The sequence below is a fragment of the Sesamum indicum genome, linkage group LG9, assembly GCF_000512975.1.
Source record: "Sesamum indicum cultivar Zhongzhi No. 13 linkage group LG9, S_indicum_v1.0, whole genome shotgun sequence".
Classification (NCBI taxonomy): Eukaryota; Viridiplantae; Streptophyta; class Magnoliopsida; order Lamiales; family Pedaliaceae; genus Sesamum; species Sesamum indicum.
Window position 1 is genome coordinate 7,084,956 of NC_026153.1, and position 16,620 is coordinate 7,101,575.

Consider the following 16,620-nt stretch of genomic DNA (forward strand, 5'->3'; position numbering starts at 1 on the left):
AAATAAGTTCTTGAATTTTTCACATTTTTTTTCTCATGTTTTCTTAAAACGTGAAGCATTATAGTATTTGGAGGGTTATTATGTCATTTCTGGGTTGAACATTTTTATTAACATTTCTGGCCATTCCTCTTTTCTTTCCTCTCAAAACCCCCCAAATCTCGAAATCGCTGCACTCACTCCTTCTCTCTCACACACACGCAGATTAGGGTTTGGCCTCCAAATCTGGCGGTCGCTGATGGCTGAAGTTGCAACCGCCACCGAGGAGAACCTCGAGCGTCGCCGAGAAAGAAGTAACACCACCGACCCCGATAACAACGACAAGCCCTCAGACACCGCCGCATCCGATGCTTGCCCCGACGCCACATCATCGCCGCCTCCTCCCCCTCCGCCGCCGCGCCGAGGTATCCGGGACTGTGAGCGTGACTCTCGGGAGAGGCGTGATGACCGGGACTTTGATCGGCCGCCGCGGCGTGAGTACTGGCCGCCGCCGCCGCCGCCGCCACGCGAAAGGGATTATCACAAGCGAGGCAGGCTGAGTTCAAGCCCTCCCCCACCACCTTATCGTGACCGACGCGGTCCGCATTCTCCCCCTCCAAGAAGATCGCCGCCATTTCCTCCGTATAAGAGGAGGAGGGACGACGTTTATGATGGAAGGAGAGGAAGTCCTAGAGGAGGATATGGGCCAGGGGATCGAAGGTGAGCTTGCATTCGGTTCATTCTCCTACCACTGCTCTATCATTTGTACGCACTGTAGCTCTGTTCTGTTAATTTCTCACTTAATTATTTATTAACTAGTTTCTACGGCTTTTATTAGTTTGGATGGATTAGGGACTTGGTTTGCGGCGAAGTTACTGGGCTATTGCAAATTTATTACAGGACTGCTTTATGTGTCTGATTTATGTATTTGTATACTTTCGCTGTATGTTTGATGCATATTTCTAGTACTGTGTCTTGTTGTATGATCACATTGGTTATACAGACACAAATTTCGAGAGACTAGAGTTTGGGCAGGACATTTATAATGGATTTTTGCATGCACAGACATTTTTTATGCATTGATATTTATCCTTGAAGCCAACATGTACAGGCATTTGGAGCTGATGTTTTCATTAATATTTGAATACCTATACCATCAACAGTTAAATAGGAACAGACATTTGTGCTTCAAATGTGGATCGTAACATTAGATTTGAATCCAGTTTTATGGTCAACATTTGATCATTTCAAACTTGTAATGCATAGACATACACATATTTTCTGCTTTTTGTGCATGCATGTATCTTGCATGCTTTACATTTCAAACATGTAATCCTATTTCACATTTTCATTTCTTGCTAATTCCTATGGTTTCTGCTAAATGGGAAATGCACCGTTTTTTTCTTATTTCTTTCTGTGGTTTTAATTCCTTGAGTTTGCAGTTCAGGGTGTCTTTTCTCCCTTCCAAAGTAGGCCATAGTAACAGTAGTTTTCTGTTTCAGGTTTGGATATGATTATCCTGGTGGATATGAGCGTGAGATGGGAGTTAGACCCGGTTATCCTGATGAAAGGCCTCATGGTCGATATATGGGCCGATCAGGTGGCTATCAAGGTAATCCATCTCGTGATTTTGCAGATCTACTATGTCATTTTTCTAAACAATTTAAGATTGGTTGTCTTACTTGTGTATGCATTACATTTTTACTCTATACTTAAGTTATTTTTCGTGTACTGCTATTGGTATTTTGACTGGGTGGAATACACTACTCCATTTTAGTTTTATTTCTTGAGTGGTGGTGTGCGTCACTAGGATTAAGCATAAGGTTTAAACATGTAAGTATGTAACTATCTTGATGCATAATGTTATCTGTTTCATTTACTCATAAATCACTACTCTCTGGTTGCTGTTTGGTTTTCCACTAAAGGCAGATTTTCTGTCATTAAACTAGCTATGAGCGACCATTCGTGACTTGGAATATGGAATTCTGCTACAACCTTTTCTGAATACTTATTTTAAGCCTCAGGACAATCAGGAAATATACTAATATGAACAGGACAATCTGTAATGATAATGGTAATAATCTTACCATCAATTATTTGAAATTTAGAATGAAAACTAAGTTGCAGTTAGCAGTTGAACTTCATTGTCGTCTGAGCTAGTACTGGCAATGGTATATGTTGATGTCATTTGTAAACATGGTATATGTTGATGTCATTTGTAAATCTGAAGCTCTGGTTGTTCCTAGTACTTTGTTTTCTTGTTCACTGAGCCATCTCTTCCTCTCATCCTCATGTAAGGGATTTCTGACCTTGTGCAACTTATAGTGTGAGTACTGTCTAGGAACTTTGGGTATTTCATCTCTGCTTTTGATCTTTTCTGCCTGCAGCATATTATTTTTACTTACAGCACTCTGGGAATGCTTGGGTTGTTTGTGTTGGAACCCCTCACTTAAAAGTTCTTATATTGGCTATTTTGATCTTTCTTTGTGCAGATTGGGATTCAGGTCGCGGTGGTTTTGCTGATGCTTTCAATGCAGGGGGAGCCCAAAGGTATATATCATGCAATGTCCTGTATTCTGAATATAGGAGCAGACTCATTTTTTCCCTGTGGAACCCAGTAGCTTCACTGAAAATAAAGATTTATATGTAAATGGGCTTCTCTACTCGGTTTCTGTGACCAGTTATGCCTTTGCTGTACTTCTTATTCTTGAACTTGTGAATGCTGCTTGGCACAATGAGACTGTTGAAGTTATGAAAGATATAGAAGGGACGAACCCTCGGGGAAGTTCTGAACTTTATACTTATGTTTCTTGCACCAAGAACGTTATTGCTGTTGGTCTTTATCTTTAAGTTTCCTGCATTTCTTGGCCTTGTTTTCTTAGACACTTGATGATTGCGTCATGTTATTTTCTCATTTGATTTTTGTATATGAACTTGGATATCTGTTGATTGTTTTGAGTTTTTCACTTATTTTCTTCGAATATTTTTTTATCGAGTATATTGCAATGCTATACCTTAAGGTAGATATGCTCATGTAGTTTCTTGACTTTTTCCAGGGAAGGAATGATGTCTTATAAGCAGTTCATTCAGGAGCTTGAAGATGATATTTTGCCAGCTGAAGCAGAGCGCAGGTCAGATTGGGAAAGTTTTAGAGTTCGTCAGTTTAACCTTCCTTGATTGGCTCCTTTTGTGTAATGCTTGTCTTCCCTGTGCTTTTTCAGTTCATTTCTGTTTCTTAGCTAATCTTAGTAATTGGCTGAGTATGATCAGGTATCAAGAGTACAGGACAGAGTATATATCAACTCAGAAAAGAACTTATTTTAATGCACACAAGGATGAAGAATGGTACATTTCATCAACATCTTCTTTTTTTTATCTTTGTTAATTTTCTAGGTTTCTACTCATTATGTGCCTTATATGAGTTTTTTTTAATCTGTTCAGGTTAAAAGACAAATATCATCCAACAAACTTAGTTGCTGTCATTGAAAGGTAAGCACATCATATTTATTCGGTGGAAGTTTGCTTGGGACTGTCTGCTATTGCCGCCATCATGAAATGCCTCCTAATCCTCTGCGTATTATCTAAAAGATGCTATCAATGGCCTTTTCAGGAGGAATGAACTTGCAAGGAAGTTAGCAAAGGATTTTCAACTAGATCTGCAGAGCGGAACTTTGGATTTGTAAGAGTTGCCTGCAGATTTGGGGCCTCCATACTTTCATACTCTACTATTTTGTATTATTTTATTTATTTGACCAAGTTCTGTATGTAAATAGAGGTCCTGCTTTTAGTCCTCCCTCGTCAAGCAAGGCAGAACAGTCCAGCGAACCTAATTCTGATGATGAGGCAGATGTGGGTGGCAAAAGAAGGCGGCCTGGTCGGGGTGGTGCAAAAGAGTCTGATGTTTCATCTGCCCCAAAGGCTCATCCCATCTGCTCCGAGCCCAGACGAATTCAGGTTGACGTTGAACAAGCTCAGGCTCTTGTACGGAAACTTGATGCAGAAAAAGGAATTGAGGATAATGTTTTATGTCGGGCTGATAATGATAGAATGAACAGAGACAAGTCTCATGGAAGTTCAAGTGGTCCAGTCATTATCATTCGGGGTTTAACTACAATCAAAGGTCTTGAAGGGATCGAGCTTCTTGACACCCTTCTAACTTATCTCTGGCGTATTCATGGAGTTGATTATTATGGGATGGTTGAATCAAATGAAGCCAAAGGTTTCCGGCATGTTAGAGTGGATGGCAAGAGTTCCGACACAATTGGTAATGGGAATGAGTGGGAGAAGAAATTAGATTCTCATTGGCAGGAGAGGCTGAAGGGTTCAGATCCACTGGAAGTAATGACTGCAAAGGAGAAGATAGATGCTGCTGCTGCTGAAGCTTTGGATCCTTATGTCCGCAAAATTAGGGATGAAAAATATGGGTGGAAGTATGGATGTGGAGCAAAGGGTTGCACAAAGCTCTTCCATGCTGCAGAGTTTGTTCACAAACATTTAAAGTTGAAACACCCAGAACTTGTGATGGAACTGACATCAAAAGTGCGTGAGGAGTTGTATTTCCAGAACTACATGAGGTAAGTGCTGCCATTTGTATATGCCTATGCTGCCTCTTTGCTTGCAATGGTCAATGACTATCATTTACTGCAGTGATGAGAATGCACCTGGAGGGACACCTGTCATGCAGCCATCATTTCCGGTATGACTTCTCTATAACTACTTATCGCCAAATTTTTTCGTTCCAGCATTACCGCATTGTGCATTATCGGCATCTTCTATTTGCAGAAGGAGAAACCACAAAGACGTAGACCAGGTCTAGACAATAGACTAAAAGATGACAGAGGAAATCGTAGAGAACGTGATAACCGCACCAATGGAAATGAACGTTTTGATAGGTCTGAGAACCCCCAATCTGGGGATTTTGCGAATAATGATGGCGCTTCTGGGAATAACCCAGATGAACAAATGTTTGATTCTTTTGGTGGCCAGGGTATTCCTGTTGCTGCTTTTGCTTCAGATATACCTCCTCCTGTGCTGATGCCTGTTCCTGGTGCTGGGTAAGTTTGGAAGGGACTGTTCACTCCCCTTTCCCTCTTCTATTCAGTACATGAAATATTCTATTAGTTTTTCTTGATATGATATAATGGTCTATTGAATATATAGTAATTGATTGCAGGCCCCTGGGTCCCTTTGTTCCTGCCCCTCCTGAAGTTGCTATGCGAATGCTGCGCGACCAAGGAGGCCCTCCTCCATTTGAAGGAGGCAGAAATGGGAGGTCAGGTCCTCAGTTAGCTGGACCTTCACCAATAATTGCCTTACCACCTGCACTACGACAGGATCCTCGGCGCTTGCGAAGGTCAGTGGTTCTTCTTAATTTAATCTAACCGAACATTGTGCTAGCTGAAACATTGGTTGTTGCCATTTAATTTTTAAGACACAAATTAATTGATGTATTGGAGGCAAAAACTAGGCCTTTCAGAAGAGTGCTTTTGGAAATGGATTCCAAAATCAGTATTACACAGGGGAAGTTTTTCAATTCAATCCCAACTTGTTTTGTGGGCTGAATGGAGAGATAAAAATAGAGAATTCATCTTGGATGATGAACTTGTAATAAACAAAATTTAGGTCTTTCTCCAGTAATTCCTGGATTCCATGCAACACTCAAGGGCTTCTTCCTCTCCTTGCCTTGGTTTGGAAAGCAAAGGCAATATAATGCTGCTGCATGAAAAGAAGTGAGGGAGATGAGCAATTGTATATATCACAATGTAATGTCCAAGTTTAGAGAATTTGGGGTCAATGCATATTTTTAACCTGGATCCAAGAAAATTAGTTTGTCATCCATCAGTCTAGTTCTACTGGAGAAACAACTCTGAGTTCAAGCTATATGCGTTGCAGCAACCAGATTAGCTATGACATCTAATTTCAGTAGTTTTTGTAAATAAAAATTTGGGATTTGGGCAAAAATCAAACCGACAAGGAGAGTAACTTCTGATGAATTCCATTTATCTTCCTGGAGTGGAGGCTATTAATGAATTTCAACTTTAACTATTATCAATTTGCAATCCATGCAAGTAGTTGCATCATCACTATTATCTTTCAGTTTTTAGCCTTAATCTCTACATGGATCTTACCCAGATTTAACATTTTGCAGCTATAATGACCTAGATGCTCCGGATGATGAAGTCACAGTTATAGATTACAGGAGTTTATAGGATTCTCATAATGGCAAGCAATATTTATATTAATGCTTTGCTCTGGAAGGTTAGATGCAAAGCTCCCTGGTGTTTCTGTCATCCTCATATAAAAGCAGCATCAGTTCCACAGTTATATGACCTGTAAAGCTGCAGCCTGCATGCCCATCTGCTGCACAGTCTTGGTATTTCTCTATTTTTCTCAATAACGCAACCAGATATGTCAAGAACTTGGGAAAGATTGTGGCACCGATGAAATCTTCCAGAAAATTCTTTCCTCCCGCTGGGCGACTAATTTGCAAGTATCAAAGGGTGAGGGATTAGTTATAAATCAGTACATGAAGTTCAATGTAATCAAATTTCTAGACATGTTAGTGCTGTAATTTTTTTTTTTCTTTTTTTGGTTTTTCCAAATAGTCCTGAGGATCTTCTGAAGCCTGATATTGTGCTGTTAGAGACTTGCCAAAAGAAGAAAAAAACTGAAAGAGATGTTATGTTCTTGACTATATCCTTAAATCACTCATGAGCACATCTATGTTTTTATGCCCCTGATATGGTGGATTGCAAGGATCACAGGACATTCAAAAGATGGAATCTTCAATTATTATTCACTGATTTGGAGTGCTTTTCTTTCACCCATTTAAAACAAACTTAAGCATAGAGGGCCACGGAATTAAGGCGTATTGGCAACATCATGAGAAAACGAACTCTTGTATTGGCCATTTCGGTTTGTGATGAATTTTGCCGACAACATTCCCACCTTTTTGAAAGAGCGACGTTAATATAAACCCAGTAAAGTGTTGTAAGTGGAAGCTCATATTAAAGTGTAAGGCTGAAACTTGAGGTCAGAGCTCCTCAACTATTAATAGCTCCTAGGAAAAACCACTGACGAAAAAAAGACCCATTCTTATTGATGAGTATATCAGATGACATAAACAACACTGTAATCCTCTTGGATTCTATTTACACAATATCTGAACTCCACTTTCAGCATGGACTTCAAAACAATTAGTATGCACTAGTGCTGAGTATACAATATTACTTTTATTGAATTTTTAAGTTTTTGAATTTATACAAGAGCGACTCTATTGATTTCTGTATTCTGGAACTCTCTGCTTGCCTTACTACCTGAGATGCCTGGTGCAAGTTTTGTATTCCTCGACCCAAACTGGCAATTGAAGGAGCTGCAGGAAGAGACTCAGCAGCACATTCAATTCCATCGCCATAGACGAGCAAACCTGTACAAGTTGCAATACTACATCCAAAGGTGGCCCATGGTAGGACTCCAATTGGTCGAACTCTGCGCTTTCTCATTATTTCATAGAATGCTGTTCTCATGGCAGAAAGGCTTGTCTTTTCTGCGGATGCTATAACACTGTGAGCCACTGCACGGATTTTCTCAGCAGATGCTGCAGCCTTCATGGCAGAGCCTTTAAATGTAGAACTCGCCATTCCAGGAACTACCACTTTGGTTGGACCAAGAGCCTTACTAAGTGCAAAGAGAACAGCTTTTTGGGTCTGAGTCAGTACAAGTTGTAGAGAAGCGGGGACATGAAAGGTTGCAATTTTGATAAAAGTTGATGCTGGAATAACTTTAGAGAGGGAGGAGGCTCCAAAAATTGCCGTTGCACCGGCCCCAACTGCTACCATAGGCTTATCAGCTAATAAACGTTTTCTGCTAGAATGGGTTTGAAGTTCACCATCATCTCCAAAATTGGTGACAAGCTCATCAACCATATCTTTAACCTCTGGAGGAACAGTAGTATTCCAGTGTTTCCTTAACCCCGCTAATCCACTAGCATCAACTACCGCAACTATTGATGTGTACTTATTAGTCTGGCTTCGAAGAGCCTGTGCAAGAATAGCATGCGACTTGTCCTCCATAGGAAGATCAGAAAACTCACAGTTAGCTGAAACTGGATTTCTTATTAGCCGGCCAGCATTATTCAGAGCAATTCGGAGCCCCTCAACGGCAATCCGAAACGCATAAACTTCCGAAAGGAGTCGAGTGTCAACATTTTCTCCCTTGTTAACATCACAAAGCATCTTCTGTGCACATGCCAGTGCAGTTCCCATTGAGGGGATGTCAGCAAATATATCATGCAAATCAACGAGCAAAGGATAGACACATTTTGCGAACTGGGGGACCTCATAATCAACTAGTGGTCGAACAACATCTTCACTTGCAATCTTTGAAACTGGATTGAAGCAAACCAAATATGAAGATAACGACTTCAGCATTTGAGACTGAACATCATCCATGACATGGAAGGCCCTTGAATTCAGAGAGACAGTCGAACTTCCCATTCTTCCAGGAACCAAACTATTGAGCCCCAAACCAAATGCGCTTCCAAAACCAGTTCCCAAGTTCACACCCTCACCTTCTGTTCCTGAATTGGATTCATCATCTCCAATTGAGCTGCATTTCACAAAAGGCGACTCAAGCATCAAAAATGAAGAGCCAACTTCCTCAGCAGCCTTCTTGGCCGCAAGAAAATGCCCATTAAAACTCACCCCAAAAATTTCCCTTAACACCAAACTTCCAGCCACATCCTCATATTTCTCCTTACAAATCTTGTGGATAAAACACTTCTTCAAAACCTCAAAAACAGACGTCGGGACAGTATCCTCATTGACACATCCACCATTCCCACCACTCTTACTCTTACCATCCTTGGTAAATCCAGTGCCACCGCCCTTCACGCCATTCATCTCTGAACCATTCAAGCCCCCCATTTGCACAACAACCGCATCAGGCTTTATCTCTCGAATTAAACACTCGGCATCCAAAGCTGACCTTTCCGACAAACTCTGAACCGACAGCACATAAATCACAGCTTGAGTTTCCGGCTCGCGAATCGCATAAACAAAATTCTTCGTGCTCTCGGGAATCGGTAATTTCTTAACAATCCCCTCCGATACCCTCAAGTCACTGAATGCAAACGCGGAGAAAGGCCATGTATTTCGCACGTATTCCACCATAGCCCACATGATTAATTCCGCACATAAAAAAACAAAGCTAGGAAATTCCCTAGTTTCCAAATTTTGTTCTTCAATCAATCAAGTACCCAGCTACGTCCAAGATTAACAAAATTCCCAAGACACAAAGAAACATAGATACCTGCGTGTGCGTAGACACAAACACACAGCAAGAAACACCGCGAGAGCGAGAGCTAGAGAGAGAGACGTAGAATACCTGATAGAGGGGAGATGATGAAGAGAAGGCCTCCGGGTGGGGATGGTGGGTTTCTTGAAGATGCACTCTATGCAAAGTCTCTGAAAAATCTTGGATCGGCTGAGGAATGAGAGAGAAACAGTAATAGGCGCTTCTTCAACCCAAATTTCATTTTCTTTTTTTAATAAATATTAATTAGTTACTTCAAATAATTAACATTTAACAATACAATAAGGCGGCATGGAATTTAGTTGCATAATATAATTCTTCTTTATTTTTTTCAAATATAATTAATCAATTGAAATCACAAAATTTAGTAATTATATACCACAAAGCCTGAAAATTCTGGCCCATACTAAATTTAAAAACACCAACTGATAAAAAATCAAGCTTTTATCTAAATAGGCGAAAACATATTTTACAATCTTTGGTGTGTAATTTTTTTCCAAATGCTTTTAAATTAATTTTCATTGTATATAGAAGAAACATTTATAAATTAATATATATATATATATATGGAAAAAATTGAACTCCACCTCCGAAGTCGAGACTATTATATGCTACTTCACAACGTTAGAAATTATATTGAAATACAAAAATAATCTCAAACGAAAGACGTGCTTCGATTCTTGTCACAATGAGTATATTGCTATGTTGATGTAATGACCGATCAGATTTGGTGAAGTTTCTAGTTTGAATATAAGCAAAAATTGCACTCACAAAATCCCATTTTCATAGAATCATTTATGTGCAGCTACTCACTCTGGTATAAAATATCATGAACAAGACAAGACTCACCCTTTACTATTTCCTACAAAACCGACTAAATACATGTACAACGATTTCATCTAATATTCTTACAACCTGGACCTTCAGGGAGAAGAACTCTGCCCTGTTTAAAGAGAAGTTACATTTACAGACAGGACGGTGAATGCGATTAGATTGGGAGACGAAAACGACTAGCTTGCTTGAAGACCTGAGATCCCAGATATAACTAGGTGGCGAATGTTCAATGAGGAAGTAGAATCCAATTTCTACTACCTCAGCTTTGGTGTGTGTGTAAGAAGTAAGAAAGTATCTACTTTCGCAGCCTTTTTGTTGGGTTATCTTGTCTGGGCTCAACCTGCCATGACAAGAATGTCATTGTCAGAATTAAGGATCATACAATGAGGCGACACAAACACAATGGCATTTATATCCTTTACTCCACAAGTTCAGGATTATGCTAGGTGTTCTTTATAGACAAATTTATGGTTTAACCAATACTTGAAATCTATCCAATCCGGAGATGTAATATAATAAAAGAAATCGAACAACAATTTAGGAAAATAAAGAAAGAAGACTGAGATAATGCAGACATTCTTATCAATCACAAATGATGCATGTATTCCCAATCTCAGTAGCATACTGAAATATCACAAAATGCTGCTTTGACTCATAAAGTACAAACCAGGTTTTTAGACATAACGTAATCATATGATATTGTATTTGCTAGCAATTGCAGAGAAAGAAACGTAAGATGGAATACAAACTCAAGAATAGAATGCTGAAGAGCCAACAAATTTGAATAAACAAGCAATGCATGTTACATGCGCTGCACGCTTGGTGATTACATTTATGCAATCAGAATCAATTTGCTAATCAATGATAGATTGACCCTTTTTTGGTTTACGCTTTTATATTTAGTAACAAATAAATTAGGAGAGGCACCGGATTGACTATTATTTTATATTCACACGCTGTAAGTCTAAAGTGAAACCAGATATATAATAATTATTTCCAACATGATGAGCAAAATAAATGCCTTATTGCATATCCAAGCTAAATGTTGAATTGACCTTGAGAAATAGCAAAAGTGAGATCAGAGAAAGAAATACAATAATAGCTACAGAGATTTTTGGATAACTGAAAAACTTTGCTTATATGCCTGTGCCATAAATCTTAAATTCTTGAGACCAGTAGCATATTAGCTGCAGCTTATTACTATAGCGCGATATGACAATAGTTAACAAATAGCCCAAATTGCTGTCTATTCACACTTATCCAACAGAAAATAGAACTAGCACCAGAAGCTACAGCGAAGTATGATGAGAAAGATAAATAAGGATATGTATTTTCACAAAATAAATAATGTATTGCTAGCAGGCAACAAATCCTTACTGTATTTGACAGCTGCTCCCGTATGTATGCCATTGATCTCAACATGGCACCTAAAGTATCCCTGGACACCTGAAATTTCACCTCTGACTCTCCAGAAGTCGTCTCTGTGTCTTGAAGCTGAATGGGAGCATATTATATCAAGTTATCAACACAGCGGCTATTGCAGTAAAAGTTAAAAAACACACACCAAAAAAAAAGTAATTTTGTAATATGATTGTGAATTGCCAGCTGAGGGGTGATGGTAGACAGCTGTTGGTGTATGCGTTTATTAATGTTTCAAAGTTTCATCTTATGACAATCACTGATAAACAGATTTTCTCAGGAACTCAAAATCGACAGGCCCTACTCATATGATGATAATAAGAACCAATTTTTTACGTAGGAATATGAATAAGATAAACTGGTAAAAGAAACATGCCATCCCCACCCCACTCTTCTGAATGCCAAATTTCTACGCAAAGGGAAATTGATGTACTAATCTGGAAAGCTTTTGTCCACTAGGCAAATGAATGATTAGAAGTATTCAACTCAAGTGTGTCAGATTATATTAGGGGCCAATTCCTCTTTGCCCATTCAGTGTCATGGTGAGCCATCATTGTAAGTTAAATTTTGGCATATAAGAGAAAAGATATTTCATCCAAATTGGGGATAAAATCCAGAACCACAAACCTTCAGATTGATGACAGCAACCTTATTGGCAGGGGTGGAGAGCTGTTCACTGATATAGGCCATAGACCTCAACATGGGCTCCAGTGTGACACTTGACAGTGAAAATTTGACCTCTGATTCTCCTGCAGGAGTTCTGGCATAGTCTTGTAACTGCACAGGCAGCAAAAAGAGAGGGTACATTTAAAGCAAATATAAATTCAACTCTTTATCCAAGTTTGGGAGCATCGGCTGCCAAGTATTGACTCAAAAAATCATGAAGAAAAATCAAAAGTCAACGGTTCGTACAGTAACATCAACATGAAAAAAGATTGCGGTCCTTAAAATTTGTCAAGGGTAATATCAGATTAGTTTTTCTTCAGCTAAAATTTAGTGCAGAGACACGGCAAATCAGGAAACTGGATAATAGAAGTAAAGCTGAAACTAGTGACTACTCAAACATGGACTTCTTTTCATTCAAAGGACTTCTGTCGGTTACCAAATTTGATAATTTACAAGCACTTAGAGGACAAGATTTGCCCATGCCCATTTAGGTAAGTGATAGATTATGCATAGATGGTCCACTAGACCTTTGTTTTTACTATTGTTTCTAATATTAAACCGGAATGATATAATTGTGTGTGATTCATGTATTACATTTCTGTAATTCTCCTTCCGCTCAATAAAATTTGAATTTATAAAAAAAAGGAGAAAATAAGAAAAAGAAAGAGGAAAGCATAAACAAAACGCAAACAGAATAGTTGAAATTGTATTTGACAAGCAAACCGATCTATTTAGCATCAAGTTATATAATGTGGAACAAGTACCTTCAGATTAATTACAGCTACCCTATCAGCTGGAGTCGAGTTCTTATTCTCCATTACCCAAGTCATTGACTTAAGACAAGGAAGAACCACCTAACAAACAAAAATAAAGTTAAACAAGAGTTCTATTTTTTCTTTTTTTTCTTCCTGCGAAGAGATAATACATTTGTACAAATATTTAATCATGATTCCTACTACCATGTTATCGGTGTGGCCAACATCACGCTTAAGAGAGCCCACACGTGGGACATTGGAATTGGAAATAGGTTGACCAGGAACACCAGCATCATTAAGATTAAAGCGTCGTACTATTTCATCTTGTTGTGGCCACAGCAAAGGAGTCATTTCTGGTTTCACAATGGATGGTCTCCGATCATCATAACCAATTCCACTAACCTGTGAGCTAGATGGTGCAACTCTTGCTACACTTTTTTTAACACCAGCAACCTTCTTCCCCACTTCTCTAAGACTAACAAGTGCTGAAATGTATGTCTCTGATGCTATAGCCCCTTCCTCAGCAAATCTGATTGCTTCCTTGCATAAATTGTTATATCTTGTTGTCAGAGATTCATGAACCTGTATCTCACTGTGTTCATCAGCTACAACCATGGTTTTGGCATTTCTTGTCCACCGCTTTAAGATGTAATGGGATGGCAAGGTAAGTACATTAGTTACAGTAAAAACTGTCAAAACATGTCTACATAGGATGCCAGAGTACTCAAACATCTTACAGCTACAATTTGCTTTCATTTCAGCAATATTAAGTGACACAAAATAGGCTTTGTGGTCATCTTCAAATTTTGCAACTCTGTATGTGCTGTTGTGCCCATCTCCATCAACTCTATTTGCAGTATATACAAATGTCTCAACTAACTCCTCCTGAAATTTTGAGAATATTCTCTTTGTATACAAGTTAGCAGCCTGTTTCTCCATAGGAGAAGGTGTCCGCAGCACTGGGGTGGTGCATATTGTATCAAAATCAGCTTCTACTTCCCTCTCAAATGAATTCTCTAAAGCTCTTTCATATTGCCTAAAGAACATTGGCAGAGTAGTTTGTTGATTTACATAGCCATCAAAAAATGAGCTCTCAAATCCCAGACTGGGAGTTACGGCAGCAAAAAAAGAGTCTCGAAAATAAACAGGCACCCATTGCCTCCGGGCATCATATATTGAGTGAAGCCAATCATTTCTCTTCAGGTCATACTTGTCAAGGATAGAGGTCCAAAATGATTCAAATTCCTCAATGGTCTTGGTCATGTTAATGCAGTTACAGAGCTCAGCCTGGAAATGAGGATGAGCAAGACATACATGAGCCATTTTTTCTTCACCTTCTCTTAGTACGTGCCACTTGTTTACACAATGGCGGGCTTCTGGAAACACCTGTGTAACTGCAGCCTGTATGGCTCTGTCCTTATCTGTGGTCAGAGAGACAGGGGCACGGTCATTCATTGCAGCCAGAAATGTCTTAAATAGCCACACAAATGTAGCTTCGGATTCATCCAGAAGTAGTGCACAACCAAATAAAATTATCTGACCATGATGGTTCACCCCTGTGAATGGAGCAAATGGCACAGTATATCGATTTGTTCTGTATGTTGTTTCAAGAGTAACAGCATCTCCGAAATGACTGTAAGCTGTCCTTGACCTAGCATCTGCCCAAAATGCATTAGCCATGCGATTCTCGTCATCGAGTTGTATAGCATAGTAAAATCCAGGGTTCTCAGCCTGCATTTTCTTAAAATAGTCAAGGAGATTCTGCGCATCCCGACCTAATGTTCTCCGACTCGAATATCCCTCTGTATAGCCTAATGCACTAATATTTTTAACTGACTGATTTAACCGTGAAGCAGGCATATTTTTCCCCACATGGTTCATTTCTGCTGGGACACTGTTTCCGTCCACAGAGACATACATCGTGCCACTGGGAACTATATCCACACCATGGAAAGTTTCAGGCACATTCTCTGTTGTGGCAGCAAAATACCTCTTAGGCCTGAGGTGATGCACCTTACTATGACTTACAATGGTGTGACTATGCTCCTTCACAAATTTTGTCACAACCCATTTGTTTTCACACTTTGACTCGACTCTAAGCATGGCTCGACAGCTCTCACCAGCTCTTTTTTTCAACCCATCCCCAGAACACAAAAATTCCCGGGAGGTTGCCATCCTATCAGCCTTTGACCGATTAAAGTTTACTCTAGTGCTAAACCCCACATGTCTAGCATAGTCTTCATAAAACATCTTAGCCGCATCTTCAGAATCAAATTCCATTCCCACATGCGGCTCAGCAAAAATCCCATCCTCATCCTGAACCAGAGAGTGTCCAAGAGCATCCATTTCTCCACTATAGTTAGAATCATCATCACCATCATCTGTGATTCCCCCACGTTGCACCAGGTTCCTCTCCTCCATATCAATCAGTTCAATGTCTATATAGGAACCATTTTATCCCACTATCACAAAATTTTATCACCTGCACAACATCATAAGCATACTGCATCTTTTTACACCTTTTTCACAGCTTCACGTCACCTAAATCTGCATGGAATTCAACACTTCATACACATCAAAATCACATGGTTGGAATTACACTCGCATAATCGCTGTTTCATAAAACACAAACATTAAAAAACTACCCCACCTATCTAGCTCTCGGAGACCCAGGTAACTCCATAGCCGTAAACTTACTTTGAATATTTTTGAACTCTTAAGACCGCCATTAATTCCTGACTTCCAGACTGCTACTTAGAAACTTCAAACCTGCAAATTCTCCAGCTTACAGATGTCTCTGACTTGGATATTCTCATTAATCAAACTCCTCCTGACCCACAACTGCAAACAAATTATGTTGAAATAAGAAACCTTCTCAAGCACTATAAAATCGTTTTTTACCAACTAGACAGCTCATCACCACAGTAATTATTAAAAAGAATTCTGTAAACGTACAACTCAAAACATATGTAGTTTGAATAAACCGTACATGACACCAGAGACAGATACCAGTGATCCAAGCTCAATACGAGAAAAGCAACAATATTCTTCAGTCTACGAGAAATTGGGCCGAATTTGAAATTCTAGGGTTTCTGCATGATTTGTTTGAAACAGCTGTTACGACGGCGTTTCGAGCAGAGCGACGGGATTGCACAAGGAACACAGAGAAAGAGAGGGAGAAAGTGAGTGGGTGTCACGTGTATACCAATGGACCTCAGTGGACGCGGGCCTTTTAACCATTGATTTTGATCGAGCGGCTGAAATTGTTCCCCAGAAAATCCGCATTGCCCCTGATGCTTGAGATATGCGGTTGCAAATGTAGGTCCCTTATTATTGTGGCGCATGTGATCGAGACTTGTGTTAGTCTTATTTAATATTTACTTTATTATAATCCTCCAAAATGATTTTTATCTAAAAAGCAGTACCTTTACTTGCCTATAAAAAAATATATATTTTTGTAATTTATTATATAATCACCAAAATTATTATTATTTTTCAAGCTTTATTTCTTTTATTTTCATTCACCCCTTTCACATTTTGGATAATAAATATAAATGAAAGTTTGACATTTTTTCCCACATAAAATGAAGCAAAAGATCACATTCTTATAACTCAAACTATCTTTATTCTCAATAACTAAATATTATTTATTATTGTT

The 16,620-nt window shown here is 39.2% G+C and overlaps 3 protein-coding genes across 6 annotated transcripts; 1 reads left to right on the forward strand and 2 right to left on the reverse strand.

Annotated features, from left to right (window-relative positions):
- On the forward strand, nucleotides 121-6,680 carry LOC105170967 (serrate RNA effector molecule-like). Its single transcript, XM_011091940.2, has 12 exons — nucleotides 121-696; nucleotides 1,479-1,588; nucleotides 2,469-2,526; nucleotides 3,033-3,107; nucleotides 3,247-3,321; nucleotides 3,418-3,465; nucleotides 3,587-3,655; nucleotides 3,750-4,550; nucleotides 4,624-4,672; nucleotides 4,759-5,030; nucleotides 5,150-5,329; nucleotides 6,125-6,680. The coding sequence occupies exons 1-12, from the start codon at nucleotides 236-238 to the stop codon at nucleotides 6,183-6,185; spliced, it is 2,259 nt and encodes a 752-aa protein (XP_011090242.1). The 5' UTR covers nucleotides 121-235; the 3' UTR covers nucleotides 6,186-6,680.
- LOC105170968 lies at nucleotides 6,377-9,500 on the reverse strand. Its single transcript, XM_011091941.2, has one exon. The coding sequence runs from the start codon at nucleotides 9,153-9,155 to the stop codon at nucleotides 7,209-7,211; it is 1,947 nt and encodes a 648-aa protein (XP_011090243.1). The 5' UTR covers nucleotides 9,156-9,500; the 3' UTR covers nucleotides 6,377-7,208.
- LOC105170969 (protein FAR1-RELATED SEQUENCE 3) lies at nucleotides 10,050-16,224 on the reverse strand. 4 transcript variants are annotated; one of them, XM_011091944.2, is made up of 7 exons: nucleotides 15,972-16,224; nucleotides 15,613-15,803; nucleotides 13,167-15,509; nucleotides 12,972-13,061; nucleotides 12,169-12,318; nucleotides 11,500-11,616; nucleotides 10,050-10,462 (listed from the first exon to the last, which is right to left on the reverse strand). In XM_011091944.2, exons 3-7 carry the CDS (start codon nucleotides 15,381-15,383, stop codon nucleotides 10,418-10,420), a joined length of 2,619 nt encoding a protein of 872 aa, XP_011090246.1. In that variant the 5' UTR covers nucleotides 15,384-15,509; nucleotides 15,613-15,803; nucleotides 15,972-16,224; the 3' UTR covers nucleotides 10,050-10,417. The 4 variants fall into 4 exon arrangements, with proteins under 4 accessions (XP_011090246.1, XP_011090247.1, XP_011090244.1 ...); XM_011091945.2 differs by having other exon boundaries at nucleotides 15,660-15,803; nucleotides 15,952-16,224; XM_011091942.2 differs by having other exon boundaries at nucleotides 15,952-16,224.